Source organism: Phodopus roborovskii, unplaced genomic scaffold (assembly GCF_943737965.1).
Source record: "Phodopus roborovskii unplaced genomic scaffold, PHOROB, whole genome shotgun sequence".
NCBI lineage: Eukaryota > Metazoa > Chordata > Mammalia > Rodentia > Cricetidae > Phodopus > Phodopus roborovskii.
The window spans coordinates 8,084,649-8,108,593 of NW_026126546.1; the positions used below are offsets into that span (position 1 = coordinate 8,084,649).

The 23,945-nt window shown below is 46.8% G+C and overlaps 2 protein-coding genes across 3 annotated transcripts; both read left to right on the top strand.

The window, feature by feature from the left end:
• The first annotated feature begins 1 nt into the window (after position 1).
• Nop14 (NOP14 nucleolar protein) lies at positions 2-18,314 on the top strand. 2 transcript variants are annotated; one of them, XM_051200409.1, is made up of 18 exons: positions 2-259; positions 1,750-1,884; positions 2,712-2,853; positions 3,496-3,629; positions 4,044-4,178; positions 5,668-5,790; positions 6,013-6,144; positions 7,404-7,707; positions 8,622-8,752; positions 9,605-9,690; positions 10,742-10,877; positions 12,727-12,828; positions 13,459-13,612; positions 15,345-15,504; positions 15,768-15,915; positions 17,590-17,708; positions 17,828-17,983; positions 18,198-18,314. In XM_051200409.1, exons 1-18 carry the CDS (start codon positions 65-67, stop codon positions 18,295-18,297), a joined length of 2,592 nt encoding a protein of 863 aa, XP_051056366.1. In that variant the 5' UTR covers positions 2-64; the 3' UTR covers positions 18,298-18,314. The 2 variants fall into 2 exon arrangements, with proteins under 2 accessions (XP_051056366.1, XP_051056367.1); XM_051200410.1 differs by lacking the exon at positions 12,727-12,828.
• Positions 18,315-20,120: 1,806 nt separating this feature from the next.
• Positions 20,121-23,366, top strand: Mfsd10 (major facilitator superfamily domain containing 10). Its single transcript, XM_051200425.1, has 12 exons — positions 20,121-20,333; positions 20,420-20,516; positions 20,807-20,910; positions 21,160-21,318; positions 21,400-21,561; positions 21,808-21,916; positions 22,002-22,113; positions 22,260-22,368; positions 22,462-22,552; positions 22,635-22,682; positions 22,757-22,846; positions 23,006-23,366. The coding sequence occupies exons 1-12, from the start codon at positions 20,160-20,162 to the stop codon at positions 23,119-23,121; spliced, it is 1,371 nt and encodes a 456-aa protein (XP_051056382.1). The 5' UTR covers positions 20,121-20,159; the 3' UTR covers positions 23,122-23,366.
• Positions 23,367-23,945: the final 579 nt, after the last annotated feature.

Sequence of the window (23,945 nt, forward strand, 5' to 3'; positions counted from 1 at the left end):
GGCCATCTGCTGATGCTCCGAGGATCTGAAGCACTGCTTTATCAAGTGTGGCAGAGTGAATGTCATGGGGAAGGCGAAGCGGTCTGGGGCGCGGAAGCAGGTTCACAAAGCGCCCGCAGGGTCGTTCGGAGGCCCGGCGAAGGCTAACCCAAACCCGTTTGAGGTGAAAGTCAACAGGCAGAAGTTCCAGGTCCTCGGCAGGAAGACGCGACACGATGTGGGGCTGCCCGGAGTGTCCCGCGCCCGAGCCATCCGGAAGGTAAGGGTAACCCAGGATCTGGCTTCCCCAATGGCTAGTTGCGTATCTCTTGGAGACTGTCTTAGTAAGGGTTACTATTGCTTGCGATGATGAAACACCTAATAGTTTTGACTTTCTAATTATGTTTGGAAACTGAGGCACAACTAGAAAGTGATGGTTTTGGGACTCTTCGTTGTAGTACTACAGTGCAGTGCTACTTCAAAGCGCTCTTCGAGATTGCCTGAACAAAGTAACTATCTCCTCTTACTAATATAGCCACTGTGGGTGGAGAGATTAAGAACTTTGCCAAGTCCTGGGAAGTAGCAAAGTTGGTGGCATTTGGTGATCACACGTTGAACCTACCCGGCCTTTGTGAGGACAGGACAGGTGCAGGATCTCTTATCTACTGGAACTCAGCCCCTATAGTTAGTGACTGTGTCTGGATGAGACACTACCCCCCTTTCCTAATTTCTCCATACCCCCCTGGTCTTAGTGTGACAAGGTCAGTATACCTAGATAACCCTGAAAACAATACAGAAGCACTGAAATCTAGAGTCAGGTTACAGGTTTCAGTTGGCTACAAGATAATCTCATTAGTTGTGGATGTATGAAGCCACTGAATTGGGTCATTACAATGGCCTTTTTGTTATTTGATGACACTACACTAATACTACTTTTGGCATTGGTTGATGTATAAATGCTCTCAAATGACAGTCTGTTGGGAAATGTAAAATTTTCTGCAAAAAACTTGGTATGGTGGCACACGCCTGTAGAGAAGGTACAGGAGAATCAAAAATTGAGGCAGTCCTTGCCCCACGAAATCCCAGGGCAGTGTGGGCTATGAGGCTATGTTGTTTTGGTTTGTTTTTTAGCTCAGGTCTCTTGAGGCCATGCCATTCCTTGCTCCCCCAGCCTTGCCTTGCCTTAGGGTATTCAACCTTAGGGCTGAATAATACTGAATATGTTTATTACCGCTATTAGAAGGATTATCTCCCCCCCCCCCAAAAAAAAAGAAGGCTACCCAGTTTACAGGAACTTGTTATGTTCTGTGCTTAGACTATCAAGAACAATGGTATTTTAAGGTGTAAGAGTGGACTGTGCTCTGACCTGATAAACTCACTTGTGATATACTTTCATATATGAAAGCACGACTATACAGACTCTGGGATATGTTCACTGAGAAGTAAACTTCTTCCTCCCTGTGGAAGAGATCTAAATATGTTCCCAAGTAAATTGTGCCTACAGCAAACATTCCCAAATTGTAACGCAGCATCTGCAACTTTCAGCACTGACAAGTAGATTACAAAAAGGAGATTGATTTGCCTGTCAGTTGATTTTTCTCTTTTCAAAATTCTATCACCACAAGGGAAGCCTGTCATTGATGTAAAGATGTTATGAACTTCAGTATAATACTGTACAGCTCACAACATCATAGCCCCTTCTGGTAGCCTCTTCCGTTAATATTATCGCAGCTTTGTGTGATACTTAATTACGTGTGACCTGTTTTTCAGCGAACACAGACTTTACTAAAGGAGTACAAAGAAAGGAACAAGTCCAATGTATTTACAGATAAACGCTTTGGGGAGTATAATAGCAACATAAGTCCAGAGGAAAAGATGATGAAGAGGTTTGCTCTGGAGCAACAGGTATGGGGGAAATGGGGGAAGGGTAGTGTAAATTTTACACAGGGCAATCCAAGGAAAGGGGTGTTTCTCTGTAACCAGCTTTTTATCAGCCACCACACAGAGGTTTCTTATTAGTTATGAAGGCCTTAGCTTAGGGCTTGACGATATTAACCCAATTATATTAGTCTACAATCTGTCTTGTGGCTTTTTGCCTTTCTTTCATTCTGTGTGTCCATCCCCATGTTGGGTTGGTATCCGGTGCATGCCTAGATTCAGCTCCTACTTCCTTTCTCTGCCCAGAAGTCCCACTTGCACCTCCTGCCTAGCTGCTGGCTGTTCAGCTCTTTATTAAATCAGTCACTGTAATACATCTCCATACAGTGTACAAATGTCCCACATTTCTCCCAGTTCATTTACACCTCTGAGCTGTTTAGAGCCGTGTATAGGGGACGTCTTAGGTGGTGCATCCTATCTGGGTAGACTTAGAGGAAGGCACTTTCAAGAGATACTAGTTAATGAGTAGATAAATACATTAACTCGAGCAAACAGTGAGTAGCGACAGTTACTGGAGTTGCTAGCTCGTGTCCTGCCTTCACCTTTGTCAGATGGAGAACAAGCGAGTGGAGGACCATTGCTGATGGGGATGATTAGCAGGAGCTCAGCCTAGTCCATTGACTTACTTAAGAATTTTCTCTACTAGTTCTGCTTATATTTCAATACTCTTTCAGATGATCTAGAATAATCTTCAGACCAATTTTTGCTGTCATATTTCTCATATAGAGGGAAATAACTAATTTTCTAGGACAGAAATTAATTTTAGGTAACTATTTTAACACCTTTCTGTCAAGCGACATCATGAGAAAAAAAATATCTACAACCTAAATGAAGATGAAGAATTGACTCATTATGGCCAGTCTTTGGCTGACATCGAAAAGCATAATGATATCGTGGATAGTGACGATGATACTGAAGAACGAGGAACATTGTCTGGTAAGTGGGAGATGCCACCACAGAAACCTGGTAGCTTGGAGCAAGGGACAGTGTGTTCAGTATTTGACTTTCTTCAGAAAAGCACCATTGGCTCAGGGCCTTTGTGTAGGAGTCAGGGACGCCTCGTGGACTCTGGTTCCAGTCTATTTTCCTGGATGTGATGGTGTTAAATGAGAACAGATGAACAATAAAAGCTGCATATTGTTTCCTTGGATTACGGCTAGTTAGTGATCTAATGAGTCTGAATGTCCTTAAAGCAGCTAATCTGGCAATTCCTTAAGTGTCATTGTGCCTGTGGCCTCATGCCAGTTGAGAGAATTTTTTCCTTAACTGTAGGATTCTCCAGAGTATTCTTAGAGAGGGCCAGCAAGGTGGCTTATTGGATAAAGGCACTTTCATCCCAACAGTACAAGCTGGAGCACCTGAGATCCCCAAACCCACATAAAGCTAGAATGAGAGAGCTGACACTGCAAAGTTGTCTCAGAAATCTACAAGGTTGCCATTGCACACAATGCCCACACACATCACATATAAACATAAAAATGTTTAAAAGTAACCTTGGAGAAATGTTGACAATCTACCCTAAAATGGTTACAGAGTTAGAGCCTGGGCTACATAATATGCTCTGCTATTTGTTTCCAGCTGAGCTGACTGCTTCCCACTTTGGTGGTGGGGTTCACAAGAATACCTCTCAGAAGGAAGGTGAAGATGGGGATAAGCCAAAGTCACGGAAAGAACTGATTGAAGAGCTCATTGCAAAGTCAAAGCAAGAGAAGGTGAGCTGGTTACTGTTCTTAAAGTAGACAACACCAAAATAGGTCAGACTTCCTTCCCATGTACATGTATTTATCAGCTGTATTTTAACTTTTATCTGAATTTAATGTAAGACTACTCATTTTGAAACGGAATATTCTAGATCTGATTAAGGATATACTTCTGACATGTTTTGTTGGCTTTAGTATTTGCAAAACAGTAGTGATTATTAAGCTTGGAGTGAACTGCTCAGATCATCTGGATATATACTAGCAGGAAAATTATTTTTGTTTGATCTTAGAGATTTACAGTTAAGATATTTGCTTGTGGTCCCTTACTTCATGTTTGGTATTAAGTGGGTCATTGTGTGTTCTTAGCCATTCATGAAGTCTAATAATAATGGTGTATGATGTGTGTTTGCTGGTTTTTTTCCCCAGAGGGAGAGACAGGCTCAACGAGAAGATGCCCTTGAGCTCACAGAGAAGCTAGACCAGGACTGGAAAGAAATCCAGACTCTCCTGTCACGTAAATCTCAGAAGTCAGAAAACAAAGAGAAAAAAGAAAAACCCCAGGTGGGCAGCACCGTTCACAAGAAGCACTACTGAATTTAATGTCTGCTGATCTGACATCTCAGCATCGCTGGTTCTTTCCTGTTAAGGCGGGTTTTAGTCTAAGTTTAAACTTTGTCCACTGAGCCATTTTGCAGGCCTTATTTTTTATTAAAAGTTCTTTTTTTGTTTTGCTTTGTGTGCTCGAGACAGAGTCTGTCCATGTAGCTAGCCTTGGTTGGCCTAGAATTTTGTGTGTAGACAAGCTTGCCTCAGTTTCAGTTTCAGCCTCCTTCTGGGTGGGAATAATGGCACTGTGCCCAGCTTTCAATTAGTTTATCCCATGTTTGTTAAATAGGGTGGAAGTGACCCAAAGTTACCTCTTTCTCTCCTTTAAGTGAATTATAGTGTTTGTCAGGTAAGAAGTACTTTAGGGTAGAAACATGGGAAGTTATACGTCTTTGCACAACCTTATATTCATGTGTAATATGTTTAATATGCACTTGCTTAATTTCTTTTCCTCTAGACAGTGTCACTTTTTACATTTCCCCTAAACTTTTGAAAAATGGTACAATTGTTTAGTAGCAAGATTTCTACCAAAGAAATAGAATTTCACCAGATTATATTGCAGCATGGCATGTATGTATCTTTCTGAATCAGCCATGTAATTGCTATTACTGACATAATTTCACATGTTTTTGGCATAATACTCAGTTTACTATTTTGTTAAAGCATATTGGGTAGAGTGGGTTTGTTTGGGATTTAGTTTGTTTTTTGTTGGTTTGGTTTGGGTTTTTTTGGTTTTGGTTTTGTTTCTGTTTTTTGAGATAGGTTTTCATGTAGGACAAACCAAGAGTGACTTTGACCTCCTATTTCATCTGCCACTGCCTCCCAAGTACACCATTATGCTCAGCAGCTAGTATGTTTTAAGAATAATTTTTTTCTCCCGAGTGCTGGGGTTAGAGGTGTATGCCACTGGTCTTTGAGGCCAGACTGGTCTACAGGGTGAGTTCTAGGACAGCCAGGGCTACACAGAGAAACCCTGTCTCAAAACAAAACAAAGAAAAAGACTTCATTTTTATGAGCAAAAATGTCCATGTAGCCCACATGCCTAACTGTTTCTCAGTTTTTAGGGCCAATTAGAACAGTTTGCATTTGTTAAGTTATTGGAATAGGGGGTAACATGCACATGTGGCATCTTCTGGAGCTGGAGCTATGGAACATGGGTGCCAAAAAACTAACTCTGGTTGTCTGGAAGAGCAGAAAGTGTTCAAACTCACCTGCCTCAGCCTCACACATTCTGGGATTAAAGGCTTGCACCACCAAGTCCGGCTTGGTGTTTTTAGTTTTTAGTAACTAAGCCATCTACCCAGCCCCGAGAATAGTTTTCTGTGTAGAAGAAAAGACATAGGTATGATTTGTCCTTCCTTATATAATGGTATCTAGTCATTAATGGAATTATTCTTTACTCTTTGTAAAAAAAAATCCTGGAAAACATCTTATTTTACTGTAGCCAGATGCATATGACGTGATGGTTCGTGAGCTTGGCTTTGAAATGAAGGCTCAGCCCTCTAACAGGATGAAAACGGAAGAGGAATTGGCAAAGGAGGAGCAAGAGCGGCTCAGGAAATTGGAGGTACGGGTGACTTGTAACTGAGTGGACAGCCCAGCTGGACACCCAGGAGGCTTAGCTCCCTGTGTAAGGCCTAAGTGCTGACTCCTTTATAAGTTGTGTTTAAACAAATGAAATAGAAAAACACTCTACAGCAGGCTATTTTAACATGCGTGTCACAGACCCTGAGTGTTTCTAGTTAGAGTTGATGAACAGAGTGTGACTTCTCTTTTCTTACTGTCTCAGGCTGAAAGACTTCGGAGAATGCTTGGAAAAGATGAAGATGAAAATAAAAAGAAACCAAAACATATGTCAGCAGATGATTTAAATGATGGCTTTATACTAGATAAAGACGATAGGCGTTTGCTTTCTTACAAAGTAAGTTGTCATACACACACACACACACACACACACACACACACACACACACACCTCTTTAATTTAAAAGCCACATTGTATATTCAGGGATTTATTATAGCTGGGAAATTGAAACCTTTTTAAACAATTTCTGTCAAGTTTTCCTGGTATATTTATGCCATAGCAGGTGTCAGGCTTTGTAGAGAAGATGGTAATAATGTTGTTCCGAAAAGGAGCTGGGACAGAACCATGCAGATTAGGCTTTTGCTGTTTCCCAGTTGTTGACATCTAGCATTTTTAATGTTTTTAAATTGATGATCTTTTAAATTCAGTATGCCATTGACAGAGCTAACCCATGGTTAGAGTTCTCCATAAGAATAATTACTGTTACTGAGTTTTAATTCTATTTAATTTTTTATTTGTTTGTTTTTGAGATAGGCTCTTGGTGTATAGCCCAAGCTAGGCTGGAACTCACAATTCTGCCTTCCAGTTGCTGGGACTGGAGGAATGTGCCACCATGAATATTTTTGAGTTAATAACTAGTTTCTAGGTACTGTTTATTTGTGTTTTGCTGGAGGCTGAATCAGGGCCTTGTATATATTAGCAACAAGGATACTGGTATAGTTTTTAATTCACAACATTTATAAAGTACCAGTGTTTTTAATGTGTATTAGCCAAAGGCTAGGACAGGAAAATAGGTGGGCCTACTGTTTTGAGAAGAGCCTAATATATAAAACTGGGTGTATCTAACACTTACAGAGCAGTTCCTGCCCCAAAGTCACTGTTGTCTTCTCTATTCCCCAGCCCCCAAACCCCTGGTAGGACACTGTGAACCCTCATAACTGCTGGATGCTATCAATAGTTCAGTCCCATGAGCTCTGTGGCAAAACCTAACTTCCCAGTGTCCTAGCTGCAGGGTTCTCTGGGAAGCTAGAATACTCTCTCGCGAGAAGTTTAAGGGTTTGATGGCACCTTTTGCTCAGTGCTGGCAAAGCAAAGGCCTTAGTGATGGGAATACATGCAAGAGAAAGTGACCATGTAGCCTTGTAGGAAGTCCAGGAGAAAGAGAAGGCCTAGGCATGCTCCTTCTTAACAACTCCCAGGAACTGGGAGTAAAATCCATGTTGCGTCCTGCTGAGAGCAGCACTTCCTGATTCAAAGCCCTCCCTCCAGGCCTCATCTCTCAGTGGTCCCTCCCTTCCTTCTCACAGCACCGCACTGAGACACTATGGAAGGCGTAGTATTTTGGTGTGGTTGTAGTCACCATGATCTTTTCCTAGGATGGGAAAATGGACATTGAAAATGTCCAGGAAGAGCAGAGCAAGGGAGCAGGGGGCCAAGAGAGTGACCAGAAAGAGGATGAAGATGAGAGTGACGAGGAAGAGGGTGAAGATGTGAGCATAGAGGACACAGAAGGAAGCGATGGCTCAGATAGCCACTCAGACCTGGAGTCTAATACAGAGAGCGAGGAGGAAAATGAGAAGCCAAAGGAAGAGCGACATCAGACTCCTGGGGGAAACCTGCCAAGTGATGATGAGAAAGCTCAAAGGGCTGCTGGATCTGAGCTGCCCTATGTCTTTGCAGGTAGACACACAGTTGTTTTCTCTGTTCTGTTTCCAGGTCTGGGATTCAATCCCCAGCCTTGTTGGGTTTTCTTTTTTCCAAATAATTGGCCACAGTATGTACTTGTTAGTCTCCCTCCCTGGGGATGCAATTGTGAGTGCGTGGTCACATTCCCATTTGTAACATCTTTGCTGTGTGCACAAGTGGTCATTCTTCTTTGTATCTGTGGGTCCTCCTAATAGCATCAATTTCACATTGGCTTTATGGCCACAGAGTTCTATGATTGCACACAGATGAAGAGGTACCTTTCTGCAGCAGGATTTGATTCTTGAACCTTTTGTACAAAGACGTTACACCTGCATGCTCTGCTTTGGCCACAACAAATATCTTCTATCAAATATGGGGTGTTTGATCTTGTTCAAAGAGAAAAACTCTCCAGTTATAGCAAACAACCCTGACTTGTTCAGTGGCTGAAGGTTATTTCCAGAAAAGATAACTGATGAGTAAAACTGGCTCCCGTGGACCAGACTTGCTGTGTGAGTCTCAGGAAATGGATTTGCTTCACTACTGTGCCCCAGGCCTGTCTGACATATCTACACTGACACCAGCACTGCCACAGAGATGCCTCATGGTTTGTGGGTCTGCAGGCAAATTCCTGCTTGATGAAAGCCAGGGTCATCTTCTCTTTGGGGCTGTCCTTGGGTACATGGTAGGTCATTAAGTAATGTCAGACTCCTTGGAGAAGAGTAGATATGTATGAGCTTAAACAAATGCCTTATATAAAACTTAGGTTAAATAATGTTTTTGTGAAGTGGAAATAGTCATGCCTACACTGTGTGAGTAGACATGTGGGTTGTGGTTTTGTTGAAGGTTAACTATGCAATGTATGTTTTGTTTTGTTAACTATGCAATGTATGTTTTGTTTTGTTTGATAGCTCCTGAATCCTATGAGGAGCTGAGGTCTTTATTATCAGGAAGATCAACGGAAGAACAGCTTTTGGTTGTGGAGAGAATTCAGAAATGCAACCATCCAAGTCTTGCAGTCGGAAACAAAGCAAAATTAGAAGTATGCTGGGATAAATTTGTGGGTGTTGGAGTATTAGCCCGATCCTGTTTCTGCGGGTGTTAACCTTACTTGGAGGTACAAAGTGCAGACTAGACTGTCTTGGTGTCTATTCAGCGCCTGCCTCCCATTTGGTGGTGCGGTGGTGACACTGCCTCACAGTAGTGCTGTTACTTACCCTCATTTCACCTGTCACAAAACTCAGACTCACAGACACCAAGTGGCAGAGACTGAGAAATGGGTTGCTATTGCTGGCTTTCGACAGGGGTGTGTCTCACGTCCTTAATGTAGACAGCGCCAGCTTTACTCATTTGTTTTGTTGTTCTCGCTTCTTCCATTTTGTTTTTGAGACAGGGTCTCATTATATATCTCTGGATGTCCTAGAACTCATTGTGTAGATCGAGCTAGCCTGGAACTCTCAAAGAATTGCCTGTTTCTGCCTCCAAAGTGCTGAAATTATAAGCACTTGCCACCACACTGGGCTTTGTTTTGTTTTTTGAGACAGAGTCTGGTACTTTGTGACCCAGGATGGCTTTGAACTTCATCTGCCTTGGTTTCTGAGTGCTGAGATAATAGGCATGTGATACTATGCCTAGCTCCTTGTTTGGTTTTGATAAAATATGCACTGTCTGCCATTCTATAAAAAAATGTGCCTGATCCTTAGCTTTTTTTTCTTTCCTCGTCTATGTCCAGCAATTTTCTAGCTGTGTTATTGCTTGCATTTTGTTTATTCTCCTGAAGAAGTTCTTTGTCCCAATGGGCTCCAGCCTGCATGCAGGTGTTCTAGGAATTGTAGGCTATTGTTTAGCATTTGGTATTTGGTACTGAGTGGTCTTCCAATCCATATCCCTGCAGAAACTGTTTGGCTTCCTTTTGCAATACGTAGGAGAGTTGGCTACAGACAGTACACCAGACCTCAAGACCATCGATAAGTTGGTTGTGTAAGTAAAAATGTTTGTATTAGGAGAACTATGTGGCTGAATTGCACAGTTTTTCTCTTAATGTCACAATGCACATTTTGGCATCATTGTGGCAGTCACATGTTAGTGTGACCTTAGCAGGCAGTTGACTGCCCCCAGGACTATACATAGGCCCCACAGCACTTACCCACAGCTTCCCCTCTGACACATACCACTACAGGGAGGAGATAACCCTAAATCAGTGAGCCCTTCAGCTTAGAGCATTGGTACTCATCTGTGTGTTTGTTTCATTCGCCACTGAACCGCAAGCTCTGGCTGGGTTCAGGAGTATTTGGGAACATGCTAGAGGGACCCTGTGCCACCCCACCAGTCCTTGCCTCGCTGGAATCACACAAGAAGTGCTTTGCTTGAGTCTGAGGGTACCTGCTGGGAAGCATGTCCATTTGTCCTGCACAGGAGTAGCTGTAGAAGGTTCTGGCCTTTACCACAACCTGTAACACGCCTGTGGTGGTTTCCTGCTCCCTGTGTGGTAACTGGAAGAACAGAAGGAACAGATTTTTGTCAGGAGCTGTGTAGTGGATTTGGGATCAGTGAAAATCTGCACCTAGAAGAGGCACACTTGAGCTGCTTCCTCCTGTGCTGCATAATAAGCCTGTGTATCAGCTGCATGGGCAAAAAGGTGCTCATACAGTGTTTGTGAGGAGGAGATGGGTTCATACATGAAGTGCTGTGGCTGACCCTTAGAATATGCTGCTGACAGTGTTGATGGTATAAACAGCCATGGCACCTCACTTAAAGAGTGTGACACCCACAAGAAAGTTCAGCCATTGGTAGTAAGAAAAGTGAATTCATCAGGCTGGGTTCATAGTTCAGGAGTGGATAATGCCTGCCATGTATGAAATGGGGTTCTGTTCCCAGCAACCACAAAACAGAATTGTGTATTCATCCTCAAGCTTCCCATTCATCTTTGCTGAGTTAGCAAGCAACTGTAGAGGGAAAGTATTAGATTTGTTGTTTGGGTTTTTTTGCTTTTGTTCTCTAAAGTCATCTCTATTATGTTTTCGTTTAACAGGCAGTTATATAATCTTTGCCAGATGTTTCCTGAATCTGCAAGTGACTCCATCAAATTTGTTCTACGTGATGCCATGCACGAGATGGAAGAAATGATTGAGACCAAAGGCCGGGCATTGTTTCCAGGGTGGGATGTGGTAAGCAGGGACAAGATGCATCAGATCATTTCTTCTCAGCCACTGGAAATGAAGTATTTTATCATCACACAGAATGGCTGGCATTGGATACCATGCTTATGGCTTTGAGAGGTTGGCTCTCCCTTAGTCAGGTGTCCAGCCTGTGGGCCTATGCATCCCAGATTACCCATGAGTATCGCTCAACACATTTGTACATCACAGTGGCGTGCTGCAATGTGGAAGCTTGGACGCTCCTGCTAGCCCTTCCAGAATGACATGAGAGGAAGGCTTATTCTTAAAAATTAGTGTGTAGGAGAATTCTGATAAATCTGTGAATGGGGCTGTGTTGAATCATAACAACAAAGATGGAGTTTAAGGCAAACAAACCCACTTTTTACATAGTGACCCCAGTCTACATTCTGTGTTTTCAAATGTTGAGAACTATTTAAGTCTCCGAGATTCTAACAGTTTTGAGTTTTGTCGGTCTTCTGCTTCATCTTTTTTTTTTTTTTTTTTTTTTTTCCTTTCTTTCTGTGTATTGTTTTAGAGGCTGTCCTGAAACTTGCTCTGTAGACCAGGCTGGTCTCAAACTCACAGAGATCCGCCTGCCTCTGCCTCCCAAATGCTGGGATTAAAGGTGTGCACCACCACTGCCCGGCTCCTTGTGCTTCATCTGTAACTGAATTAGTTAGTACCTTTGAAGAAATATTCATAAGTGCTGGGTACTTCATTTTCTGATGTTTGTGTTGGAATGTGTTAGCAGCGGTTCACAGATTTTTAAGTGTTTGCTAATGGTTTTTATACGTGTCCTGAAAGATACCTGGTCTGAATCAGCTGACTAGTTAGGTGGGTCTTCTTGACCCTCCCCAGCACACTTCTTACACACTCACCTGTTTATGTCAAGACTGTTGAGTGTTGTTGTAGACAGTAAGATTAGAGCCATGGCCAGTAGACCCAGTCTTTGCCTCCTGGTGAGCTCATTTCCTGCTGATGAGTGCCAGTGGGAAGTCCTGCATTTGGGGACATCAGAGTGCTGCTTGGGGTTAAGTCGAAAGTCCTTTCAAGCTGCATGGTCATGTGTGGGTTCTTCACCCTTTCTCAGCATCTTTTTTGTTGGAGGGGGTAATGGCTCAGAAAAGTCAGTATGAATGTTTATGATCCACTAAGCTTCACACAACCCTGCTGGTGCCAGGACACAGCTGCCAGGATAATAGTAGCTGTATAGCCCATACTGTGGTTCTCTTGCTGCATCGTTAAGGAAACTTGCCAGGCCATGGAACCACTGAGGCTTTCCTACCCCAACTCCCAAGTTGGGGTGGGATTCCAGTCATTCTTAAGTAATGAGAGCCCCTGCCTAACCAGAAGGAAGTGAGCTCTGCTAGTGTGTGCCTGCTGGATTCTAAGTTTACTTGATCAGTTGACAAATCTCTGTGCATTGGAGAATTTCTTGGTGCCTTTTGCTGTTCCTGCTTTCACGTGTACTTGGAGTAGAACTACAGGTCAGGTATTGGATACTGAGTCCTGGCTGTCTCCTTCCAAGCAGATGCAGGACATCGCTTGGTATCCAGCAGGCAAGCACTGTCCCCAACTTTGGTAGCCTGAAGCCCCAGCTCTGCAAGCTAGAGGTGAGAGTTGAAGACCCTGTCAAGCTCACAGACCAGCCCCATTGTGCACACTCCAGATGAACCCAGCTATGTGTCAGAAAGCACAGGAATGCTAGCGTGTCCTGGGAGGTAGTGAGGGAGGCCCTGCTCTAGAGTGAGGTGTGGTAGCTTGTCAATGCCTGTTGTATGTCACCAGGACTTTTTGCTGTGGATCCTTTTTTAACGTCACTTTACCTTTAATCTGTACTGGAACACTTCCTTTCCAGCTCATTTATTTGAAAATTACTGGGCTGTTATTTCCAACCTCTGATTTCTGGCATCCAGTTGTGACCCCTGCCCTGATGTGCATGAGCCAGATGCTTACTAAGGTGGGTTCCATCTTCCAAAGGTTGGTGGGGTCGGCCTCACATCTCAGGACTATATTAAACAAGGGTGTACTTCCACATCCACAGTGATACAGCCTGTGGTCCCAATTACAAGGGACAGGAATCCACCAGTTCAACAGTATAGAGAGCCTGCCTCAAAAAAACAAAACAAAACAAAAGACCATAGCTATTGACCATAAGGTTTGACATAAAATTGCTGATCTTAAAGGGCCCAAGGGTATCAGGAGTTCCAAGGCCAGACAGCAGCATAATCCTGCTCCCATAGCTTCTTGAGTGAACTATTCCAGATGGGGTGGGGCAGAGAGGGTAGGGGTGGACGGTTGAATCAGCAATACAAGATTATCTGGGCCATGTGACTCCAAAACAAGCTTCCTAATAGTAGGACAGTTACCAAGTTTGATGGGGGCAGTGCCCCATTTTGGATTTGTATTTAGACTGTGCGCTCCTGTATTGGCACATTGCTTATCTTGCCCCGGTTCAGGTAGCCTTCATAATCAGCCCCTCTGTCAGGGTGCAGGACTTCCTGTGCTACTCAGTGGGTGGTATTATCTGCCAAGTGTGTTATTCCACAACATGGTGCAGAGTAGTGACTGTCTGTGGTTTCCTTCCTAGTGTCCGGTCCTGTCCCTACAAGATGTGATAAAGGGCCTGTTTGTGTGCTGCTTATTCCTGGAGTATGTGTCCCTGTCTCGGAGGTTCATTCCTGAGCTTTTAAATTTTCTTCTTGGGATTCTTTACATAGCAACTCCAAATAGTAAGAGCCAAGGTGAGTTGATTTATGGAGACTTTTAAATGTGCATCACAGTTTGTTTTTACGCATTTATATGCGCGTTCTGGAAAGTTGAGAGAAAAAACACTCTGAAGTCCTTTGATGCAGGCACCAACTGTCTTTCTCTGTCAGGGTGTGCACAGCCTACACATTCTACACCAGCTTCACACTTGAGTGTTTTCCTCTTCGGGGCTGATGCCAAAGCCATGTAAAGTATTTCAGCAAATTTTATGTGTTGGAGCTTTACATATTTGGGACTAAATACACTGTGAAAATTAATCTTACCTTCTGTTTTTACTTTTTTTTGGGGGGGGGGGTAATAGGGATTGTGCCCTTCCTCCCCCTTTCTGATTTTTAAGATAGTCTCAGCCAAGTGTTGGTGTACGCCGTTAGTCCCAGTACCGCACTCAGGAGGTAGAGGCAGGCAGATCTCTGGGTTGAAGGCCAGCTGATTCTAGAGTGAGTTCTAGGACAGGCAAGGCTGACCAAGGAAACCTTTCTTGGGAGAAAAAAAAAAAAGAACAGTCTGTTTCCCAGGCTGGTCTCAAATCCCTAGGCTCAAATAATTCCCTGCCTCAGCGCCCTCAGGTAGCCTACCGCAGGCATGCACTACCACACCCAGCTCTCTTTTTGCTGTTTGTGGCCAGCATTGCTCACCGTTTCTGTAATCTGAGACTCTAGGAAGGAGAGCTAGTGAGAGCCAGGGTACTGGAGAGTTCCAAGTCTGTTGATCTTAACTGATTTCTTTCTCTGGTTCCTGCTCTCCTTCCCTTCATGGAGCTTCTGTGGTGCCACGTGCATTCCTCAGGACCCCCATGGTTTGCTCATGGACCTCTGTTTCTGTGGGCAACATTTCCATTCTTAAGGCTGAAACAAGGCACAGCTTGAGATAGAGTGCTGTAGCATTGCTAAGTGTTCAGCAGGCAGGTGCCCTAGTCTGCAGCTGTGGTCAGTGAGTTATTCAGTTCAGCCTTCCAGTTAGCGCCATTTGGCATTCCTGTCCCATGATGTTCCTACACAGCGCTCTCCTATGGCACCGCTCTGCAAACACTGCCTGCGCCTGGGTGTCAAGCTTGGGTTGACAACAAACCATCCAGCATGGCCTGTCATAGATGTTGAGTTAGGAGGTGGTCCCTTGGCCTGGTAGGGGGTAGGAACAAGGTGACCATCCAGTTCCCCTCATGTACCCAGGCACCTCCAGTTAACCATGCCTGAACTGTCTCCCACCATGTGCTCTCGCTCTCGTTAACTGCTCTGTGTTTTCAGGTCTTTGCTAACATCCGTCTTGTCCATGCCCTCAGCCTGCTCTGGCCTCTGGTGAACTCACACCTACCCACTCTCCAGCATTCCTGCTACTCCTCATTCTAATTTGGTTTTGACATCTGTTTTCGCTGTCTCCCTATCTAGTTCATTTATCTGTGGGGTTTATGCCTGACTTCTCTATGGTCTAAGTGCTAAACTAAACTATGTGTAACCTGAAAAGGGCCATAGGAAGTCTGTTGCTAGCAGGCTTCCAGGTTGAATTAGGTGTATTGCCTCTCCCATCCCCTCTGGAGCTTCCACAGAGGTGCCCTTCCTATGCTTATTTGCCCAGTTGAAATGGCTTCATTGGTATCTGGCATGATCTGGCAGCTTGGTGAGACAACTTTTAAAGGCTGAGCTACTACAGAGTAGGCCCTCTAAGCCATATTCTCCAGGTCCTTTCTGACCTGTCATGCTTGGGATTCAGGTTCCGCTCTGGTGCACCCTTTTAGAGCACTTGGGAAGAATTCGGAATTGCTTGTGGTCTCTGACAAAGCAGATATGGCCACATGGCAGAAAGGAAGCCTCTGCTTGCACTGGGCAAGTAGACTGAGCACTCTGACGGCGACTGAAGCCAATCATACCAGGTATGTGTGGATACCCCAGGGCATCTTGGAGTAAATGTCCTATCGTACACAGCATTATTTCCAAAGTATACTAACTTGATTGGGAACTGAAAATGAGTCCCCTTTTAAAGATATCATTGCATTTGCTGTGCCTCCTTCCTCCAGCAAACAGTATGTTCTTCCACTTAGGTTTTCTAAGCTGTAGATGAAAATTTTGACTTTGTCAACATTAATGGCCTATCAGTGACGAGCTTGGTCCCTTTTATTGTCCTTTGCTTTTGCAGACTATCCTGTCTGGCCTCGTGTCTGAGCCTGCTGAAGCACTGTGTACTCATGTACAGTGCATTGCCATCCTTCCATGCCATCGTCGGGCCTCACCGAGCCCTCCTGACAGAGCACCTTGTGAACTGTAGCCTACCCCAAGGCCTTCAGGTGAGCCTTCCTGGCAGCCAGGACCTTTCTCTGCTCTCTGACTAATTGGGAGCTGGCACCAGCTTAGTGGTATTTTTTTGTCATTGAAGTTGCAGCTTAAAAGCCATCACTAGGAAGTAAGTCCCAGAGCCATCTTCAAATTCGTAAGCGCAAATTCAAATTCATAAGCTTTAACTAAAAAAGAAAAGAAAGAAAAAAGCCAGGCGGTAGTAGCACACACCTTTAATCTCAGTACTTGGGAGGCAGAGACAGGCGAATCTCTGTGAGTTCAAGGCCAGCCTGGTCTACAGAGTGAGTTCCAGGACAGCCAGGACTGTTACACATAGAAACCCTGTCTCAAGAAAGAAAGAAAGAAAGAGAGAGAGAGAGAGAGAGAGAGAGAGAGAGAGAGAGAGAGAGAGAGAGAAAGAGAAAGAAAAGGCTTCCTAACCCCACTCTGGTTCCAAAGCACCTTATCCCACAGTCTCTGAGGGTGGCTCCTTCATCCTTTAGCATGACAGGAAGCTCTGAGGGACACCCTTAATTGGCCCTTTGAACTCCCTGTGTCTAAACAAGGCTTTTGATGCCATAGCACGTCTGCCAGATCTTCCATTCGCTGCCCAGGCATCTCCCTCCCCCATCTATGTGTCCCCACTCTCCCACCTCACTGCCATGTGCCCCGTGGTTCCTAACCATCCCCTGCCCCCAACCCCCATTCACAATAAAAGACAGAAGCTCAGGCCCAGGCTGGCCTTCCCCTGTGCTCTCCACTACCTGCACTCTGGGCTTCTCGCAGGCATTTCCTCCGCTTTGATGATGTCTATATTTGCTCTTTTCTGCCTGGAATTCTTAGCTGTGTGACTCCCCACCACTCCGTGTCAGGCCTTCCCTGGCCACTGCCCAGAGTTTTGTGTGCTGTTTGTCCATTGTGCCAATCATTCCTATGCACATTATACCCTCATCTCTTGCCACTGGCAAGTGCCACTCGAAGACCTGGTTTTCCTAATTGCTAAGGTCCCCAAGTCTAGAGTAAGCCATGCCTTGAATATCCTGACACCCATGTTGTTGTGGGAGCTGCCTCCACACACTGCATGTTACCTAGGCAGGGAAGGTAATCTTGTGTACTTTAATTGAATTGGGCTGATGGTGTCTTGCCACTGTCTTCCTGGTAGAGAGGCCATCTGCTACTCTCTGGATACAAACCCTCACATTTATAACTTCCTCGCTGAGGATGGAGGTGTTCCTGCTTTGGCATATGTATAGAGGTCAGAGGCCAGTGTCTTTAAATCTTAGCTTCCAGGGATTGAACTCCAGCTTGGTGGCAGGAGGCCTTATCTGCTGAACCATCTCACTAGCCTGCCTCGGTTTTGTTTTGTTGGGGGGGGGGGGCAGCGGGTCAAGACAGAGTTTCTCTGTGTAACACTCCTGGCTGTCCTGGAACTCACTCTGTAGACCAGGCTGGCCTTGAACTCAGAGATCCACCTTCCTCTGTCACCCAAGTGCTAGGATTAAAGGTCTGTGCCACCACCGCCTGGCCCACCTTCGTTTGTAAGGAATCATCATCGCATGTGGTTCCCTGTGTAGAAGATGGTGGCTCAGCCAAGCTGCACCAGGCAGTGGCAAGTGGGGCCTCTGGGAGGACCTCTGAAGGCTGCTCATGGCTGTCACAGCACCTGTTATTACCATGTCTCTCAGGAGCTGTCTCGAAGCATACTGTCAGAAATGGAAAGCCAAAAACAGCACTGTCGGCCACTGATATGTGAGAAGAGCAAGCCCGTCCCGCTAAAGCTGTTCACCCCCCGGCTAGTCAAAGTGTGAGTGTTGGGTGCCCTGCGGAGGCCAGGGCTGTGGACGGGCTAGAGGCGGGCAATGCATCTGCTTCATTTGGGCCCACTCAGCTCAACTCCATAACCTGCTGACTCTCTAACCGCAGGCTTGAGTTTGGACGGAAACAAGGCAGCACTAAGGAAGAACAGGAAAGGAAAAGACTAATCCACAAGCACAAGCGGGAGTTTAAAGGTGCCGTCCGGGAGATCCGAAAGGACAATCAGTTCCTGGCCAGGATGCAGCTCTCAGAAATCATGGAACGGTGAGGAAGGGCTCTGAGTATAGGAGACACCACACTCATAGGCCACTGGTTTTTCTCAGCACCAGGAAGCATGGTGACTACTAGCTGGCAGCCTTGGCAAGGCTGAGGGTTGAGCCAAGTATTTATGGTTCTGAACTGTTAATGTTCAAAAGAAGAAAACCAAGATACCCTGAAAACTAATGCAAAAATGACATTTTCTTTTTTTCTTCTTTAGGGATGCGGAAAGAAAGCGCAAAGTAAAGCAGCTTTTTAACAGCTTGGCTACACAAGAAGGTGAATGGAAGGCTCTGAAGAGGAAAAAGTTGAAAAAATAAATTGTTTTTTAGATGTAGCAAGGGCGCATTGTGTGTTGTAATGATTGGTTCTGGAAGGACATTGTGGAGTGTCTGATCCTTTCTCCCCTGCCATGCCTCAGCGCTTGTTAAAAACAGCCTCAATTGTCAGGTGGTGATGGTGCATGCCTAATCCCAGCACTCAGGGAGGTAGAGGCAGGCGGGTCTCTTTGAGTTCCAGGAAAGTCATGTTACAGAGAGAAACCTTGACAATAAAAGCAAACAAAAAAGGCCTCCAGTGACAGAGTGAGCTCAGAACTAGAAGTACTGTTAGATGACAGCCACACCATGGAATGACATTTTACGCAGGCCCATAAAAAACTGACAAGCTATCATAGTTTGGATAAGTGCACCATACAGTGTTTTTATAACCCAAGTCTCCCACCTGCACACATCTGTGTCCATCTCATCACACATAACAGTACATGACTGGATCATTATATCCAGATGGGTCCTGTTACCTGATACGGCATCTGAGGTGTGAGATCTTGTGCAACAGTTGGTGCTGCTGGTTAGGAATTTTGACTTGAATCTACCATTAGGTACCGTGTGGACAGCTGTGAGTGCCCTGGAGCTCAGGTGAACTGGTCATACACAACCTTGGCTTGCAGAGGCTACATCATACCTAATGTACTCACCTTATCACTAAGGATTCTTCAGAGACTGAGGCTGCATGGCTATGAATCTAGAATGGCCTGGGGCCTGATACCCACCAGCTAGGCTGGTTGGCACATAGCTGCAGCTATCATGCAGCCTCGGGTTCCTCCATTTTAAATTAGCCACAGAGTTCTGCCCTCTACAAATCTGGTAATGAGTAGCGGAGGACTTGGTGTTCAATTTCTGAGGGTGGGACATGCCAAGGAAAAGCTCAGAGGCCCAGCCTTTGCCCTGTGTTATCAGAAGGGGAGCATAATAGAGCTAGAAGAGGCTGTCCCTCAAATGCCTTCTAGCATGTCCTCTGCCAGTGTGGACTGCACGAGGATAATAGCATTGGTGGGATACTGCTTTAATGTTTTCTCTATCTGAAAGTTTAGTTTTTCATTTGGGGTTTTGGAGACTGGGTCTCAACATGCACTCCTCTGGCTGTTCTCACACTTTGTAGTTGGTTGAGGGTGACTTTGAATCCTGGTCTTTCTGTCACCACCATGCCCAGTAATGTGGAGGCAGGAAGATCAGTAATTCAGTCAGCCGTGGCTACACCAGACCCTGACTCAAAGAGAGACACAGAAGTGCCACGGAGACAGAACTGGGCAGACAAGTCCTCTTTTTGATACGTTAACTCTCCAGAACTTCTCTGTATGCTCTCTAATACCTCTGAAGGCCTAAGGAGCCTCCTCTACACTTGTCTGCTGGGAGGATCCAACCATTTCCCGCCGCCTGGCCTCCCGGAAGAGGAGGTGCCTGCTCCAAAGCCTCCGGGGCGTGGCCGCTATCCAGGGAGCGTTCCTGTCCTACTCGTGGGTCCCGGTCAGGAGCAGTGGCTGGTGTACCCAGGTAGGTGGGCAAGAAGCAAGGGTTTGGGTATCGCATTGAGAGACGAAAGTGGCGCGGAACAGGCGCTTCTGGCGTCCACAAGCCCCAACCAGGATTTTCCCCATCTCCTTGCTAAACATCTTGTAACAGGGGATCCTATAGCTAGCTACTGTTATGAGCTTACTGCTACACTGGGTCGGTAAGGGGGTCGAGCCTTGCAGGGTGCGCCAGGACCCCTTTGGAAGCACTTCCGTTATGTGTGGCTAGAACCTGGAAATTCGAGTTTTTCAAACGGAAAGTAAACAGGGGCTTACAACCCAGAGTCATCTTCACCACACCTTCCCTACCCCAACAGTGTCGGAGCTTCCACCATGGGATGGGCAGGGGATGCAGGCTGCACGCCGCGTCCACCTATACGGCCTCAGCCCGCGTCCGAGCGCCGCGTGGTCACCGTGATCTTCCTCGGCCTGCTACTCGACCTCCTGGCCTTCACGCTCTTGCTACCTCTGCTGCCAGGGCTCCTGGACAGCCTTGGCCGCCAACAAGTGAGCCCCTCCCCCCAAGGCGGGAGCACTCCCCCTGCCCAGCCTACTAGACTCACCCAGCTGTAGTTGCTTTCCTTATCATCCAGGACCCCCTCTATGGCTCCTGGCAGCGTGGAGTAGACTGGTTTGCCACAGCCATCGGGATGCCAGCCGAGAAGAGGTATAACAGCGTCCTGTTTGGAGGTATGCCTGCATGCCAGGCGGGGCCCACAACCCTCTCTTGGAGAGCTAGTTCCTTCTGAGCTCTTAGTCAGTCCTCTCTCTCCTCCACCCTGGGTTCCTGCCAGTCTGGTTCTTTCCTGCAGAGCCTCCTTTGACTGGCAGGTCTGTTTTTTTTTTTTTTTTTTTTTTTTTTCATTGAGGCCACCTGAGCTTGTCCATAGCCTGTGAGTGTAGGACTCACTGTGGTCTACACTCCAGGATCGCGATCCACATGGCTAAAGCCACCAGTGATGGTGACCTCTGTCTCTCAGGTCTCATTGGCTCAGGCTTCTCCCTCCTTCAGTTCTTTTCTGCACCGCTCACGGGAGCTGCCTCTGATTGCCTGGGGAGGCGCCCAGTGATGTTGCTGTCCCTGGTAAGTCCCTGGATCCAGGTGCCCAAAGAGAGAGAACAAGCTGTGGGCCCTACTGCCAACCAGCAGCCTCTCATCCCTTCTAAAAGGACCTCTGATCTGGTGTTTATACCAAGCTAAATATATCTAATGAAAGCATGGGGACACAAGTGGCCCGGGTCTGAGGGTGCTACATGTGTTTAGCTGCTTTACTGTGGGCCTTTCCTGGCCTTACGTGACCATTCCTGCCACTTGGCCTCCACCCATTGACAGACAGGTTTGGCCATCTCCTATGCAGTATGGGCTGCCTCTCGGAGCTTTACAGCCTTCTTGGCCTCCCGGGTGATAGGGGGCATCAGCAAGGGAAATGTTAGCCTCTCCACAGCCATCGTTGCTGACCTGGGCTCACCTCCAACCCGCAGCCAAGGCATGGTGAGTGAACAGACCCAGGTAACGAGGATTGATGTGTGGGCTTGGGTCACCTGTGCCCAGCTCAAGTCACCTTTTCCCTAGGCAGTCATCGGGGTAGCCTTCTCCCTGGCCTTCACTGTGGGCCCCATGCTCGGAGCATTCTTGTCTGTGGAAATGGTGCCCTGGATCAGCTTACTCTTTGCTCTCTCCGACTTGTTGTTCATCTTCTGCTTCTTGCCAGAGACACTGCCCCAGGAAAAGCGGGTAGGCCCAGTTCCAAGGGTGAGGGCTCCTTCTGCAGGTAGGAAGGGATTTTCTTTATTTGTGCCAGTGCCAAGGAGATTGGCCTGCCCTCAAGCTGCTAGCATTGCAGTACCTCGTAGACTCCCTGGATTTTACCCCTAAGGCCTCAAATGTTGGGCCGCTTGCAGTGGGAGGTGATCATCCTAGCCCTTAGGCTGCCAGGTGCTGTGCTCCCAGCCTCCTGGCCAGCTTCACCTCCTCCCACAGGCGCCCTCTGTCACCCTGGGCTTCCATGCTGCTGCCAGCCTGCTCAGCCCCCTGGCCCTGCTTCGTTTTACAGCTGTTACCCACCGTCAGGATCCACCCGCTGAGGACAGTAAGGAGACTACCCCTTATTGAGCTTAGTGTTTCAACTACACAGCATGGGCAGAGGTCAGCCTGTGGTCTGTGTTGATTTGCAGAACTCAGAAGCCTACGTCGATTGGGTCTCGTCTACTTCCTCTACCTCTTCCTGTTCTCGGGCCTGGAGTACACACTCAGCTTCCTTGCACACCAGCGATTCCAATTCAGCAGGTAGGTGCCTGTGTTAGGCCCTGCTTTAAGGCTCTCGGACCCCAGGTCCAGGAAGCCTTTGTAGCACACGCACTAGCGTCCTGGCCTTGCCCATCCCCCAGGCAGTTGGTGGCCTAGGGGCTGGGTGCTCACCCTCCACCTCCTAGCCTGCAGCAGGGCAAGATGTTTTTCTTCATCGGCCTCACCATGGCCACCATACAGGGCACCTACGCCCGACGGATCAGCCCTGGCAAGGAAGTTGCAGCTGTGAAGCGGGTAAGGCACTTACTTCCTCTACACTTTGGGACAGGTGGTGCTGTCAACTCTGGCAGGCTGTGGAACTGGTCTTGAGATCTCTGTTTTCCCCAGGCTATGTTGCTCCTAGTGCCAGCCTTTCTCTTCATTGGCTGGGGACATTCATTGCCCCTGTTGGGCTTGGGGCTGCTGCTCTACTCCTTCGGTGAGTGGGATCTGCCAGGGCTGGTGTGGACACCCCATGCCTCTCCTGGGCTGACAGGTGCCTCCCAATATTCTCCTACCAGCCGCTGCTGTTGTGGTGCCCGGTCTGTCCACTGTGGTCTCCAGCTATGGTGAGAGCCCTCCCCTGAAGGCTACTCAGGGTAGGAGAGGGCCAGCTGGCATCTGACAAGTCTTCTTCCCTCAGGTTCTCCAGGGCAAAAAGGCACAATCATGGGCATACTGCGGAGCCTCGGCGCCCTAGGTAGGGCATTGGGACCCATGGTGGCTGCCTCAGGTAAGCACTGCAGATAGCACTCCAGGCCCGCTGGGCCCCTGCTGAGCCATTTCTCCAGGCCACTCCCAGCTGCCTGCACTGCTCAGTCATGGCCGCTGAGGGGACGGGGCAGGAGCTGGGCTACAAAGAGCCTGGGTGAGCAGCTCTCTCTCTCTACAGTGTACTGGCTGGCTGGAGCCCGGGTCTGCTTCTCTGTGTGCGCCGGACTCTTTTTACTCCCCTTCTTTCTCCTGCGGAAGCTGAGGCACCCAGCACAGACTTTCAAGGAGGAGTAGCTGAGCTACCACACCCTGGCTGTCAAGCGGGAACCTGGGCCAGGACCACTAGCCACTCCTAGCCCACTCCTTCTTCCTGGTCCAGGAAGGCTTGCCACACACACCCACCTTACCCCCGGTGGCATCCCAGCAGGAAGCCTGGGCAGCTACAGCCTCTCATCTTACTCCAAAGCCTTTTAGGCTTCTGATTGTTTTTTATCTGTCATCCTTCTGAGTGACCAATAAAGCAGCTATTTTGTACCAAGTATCTTTCTGTCTTACTATTCTTTGACAGTTTCATACTAAATGTTATCTGATACTATATACACCCCCATTGCCCTCTTGATGAAGCTCTTCCCAACAACATCCCTTTTCACTTTAGTGGCCCACTGGAATTTAAGTAGTGTGAGTATGGTGTGGTGTGGTGTGGTGTTATTTACTAGAACATGGGCCATGTTACAGGAGAAAATGACTTCCTCCAAAAACCATAACTTCTTTCTAATGGCGCATCCTTAGGGAAGGGTGAGGCCTTCCAAGATCCTCCCCATCAGTAAATGGAATGTCACCAGGCTCAAATTTCATTTTATGCTCTTCTGCACCAGAAAAGTCCAAGGTAAAAAGGACTCCAACAGTTCATAGCTATTGGTGACATCTGCTTAAATAAAAACTTGGGCTGGAGAAATGGCTCAGTAGTTAAGAGCACTGCTCTGCCAGAGGTCCCAGGTTCAATTCCCAGCACCCACGTGGCAGTTCACAACTGTCTGTAACTTCACTTCCAGGGGATCTGACACCCTTAGACATAATACATGAAAAACACCAATGCATATAAAAATAAATCTTTAAAA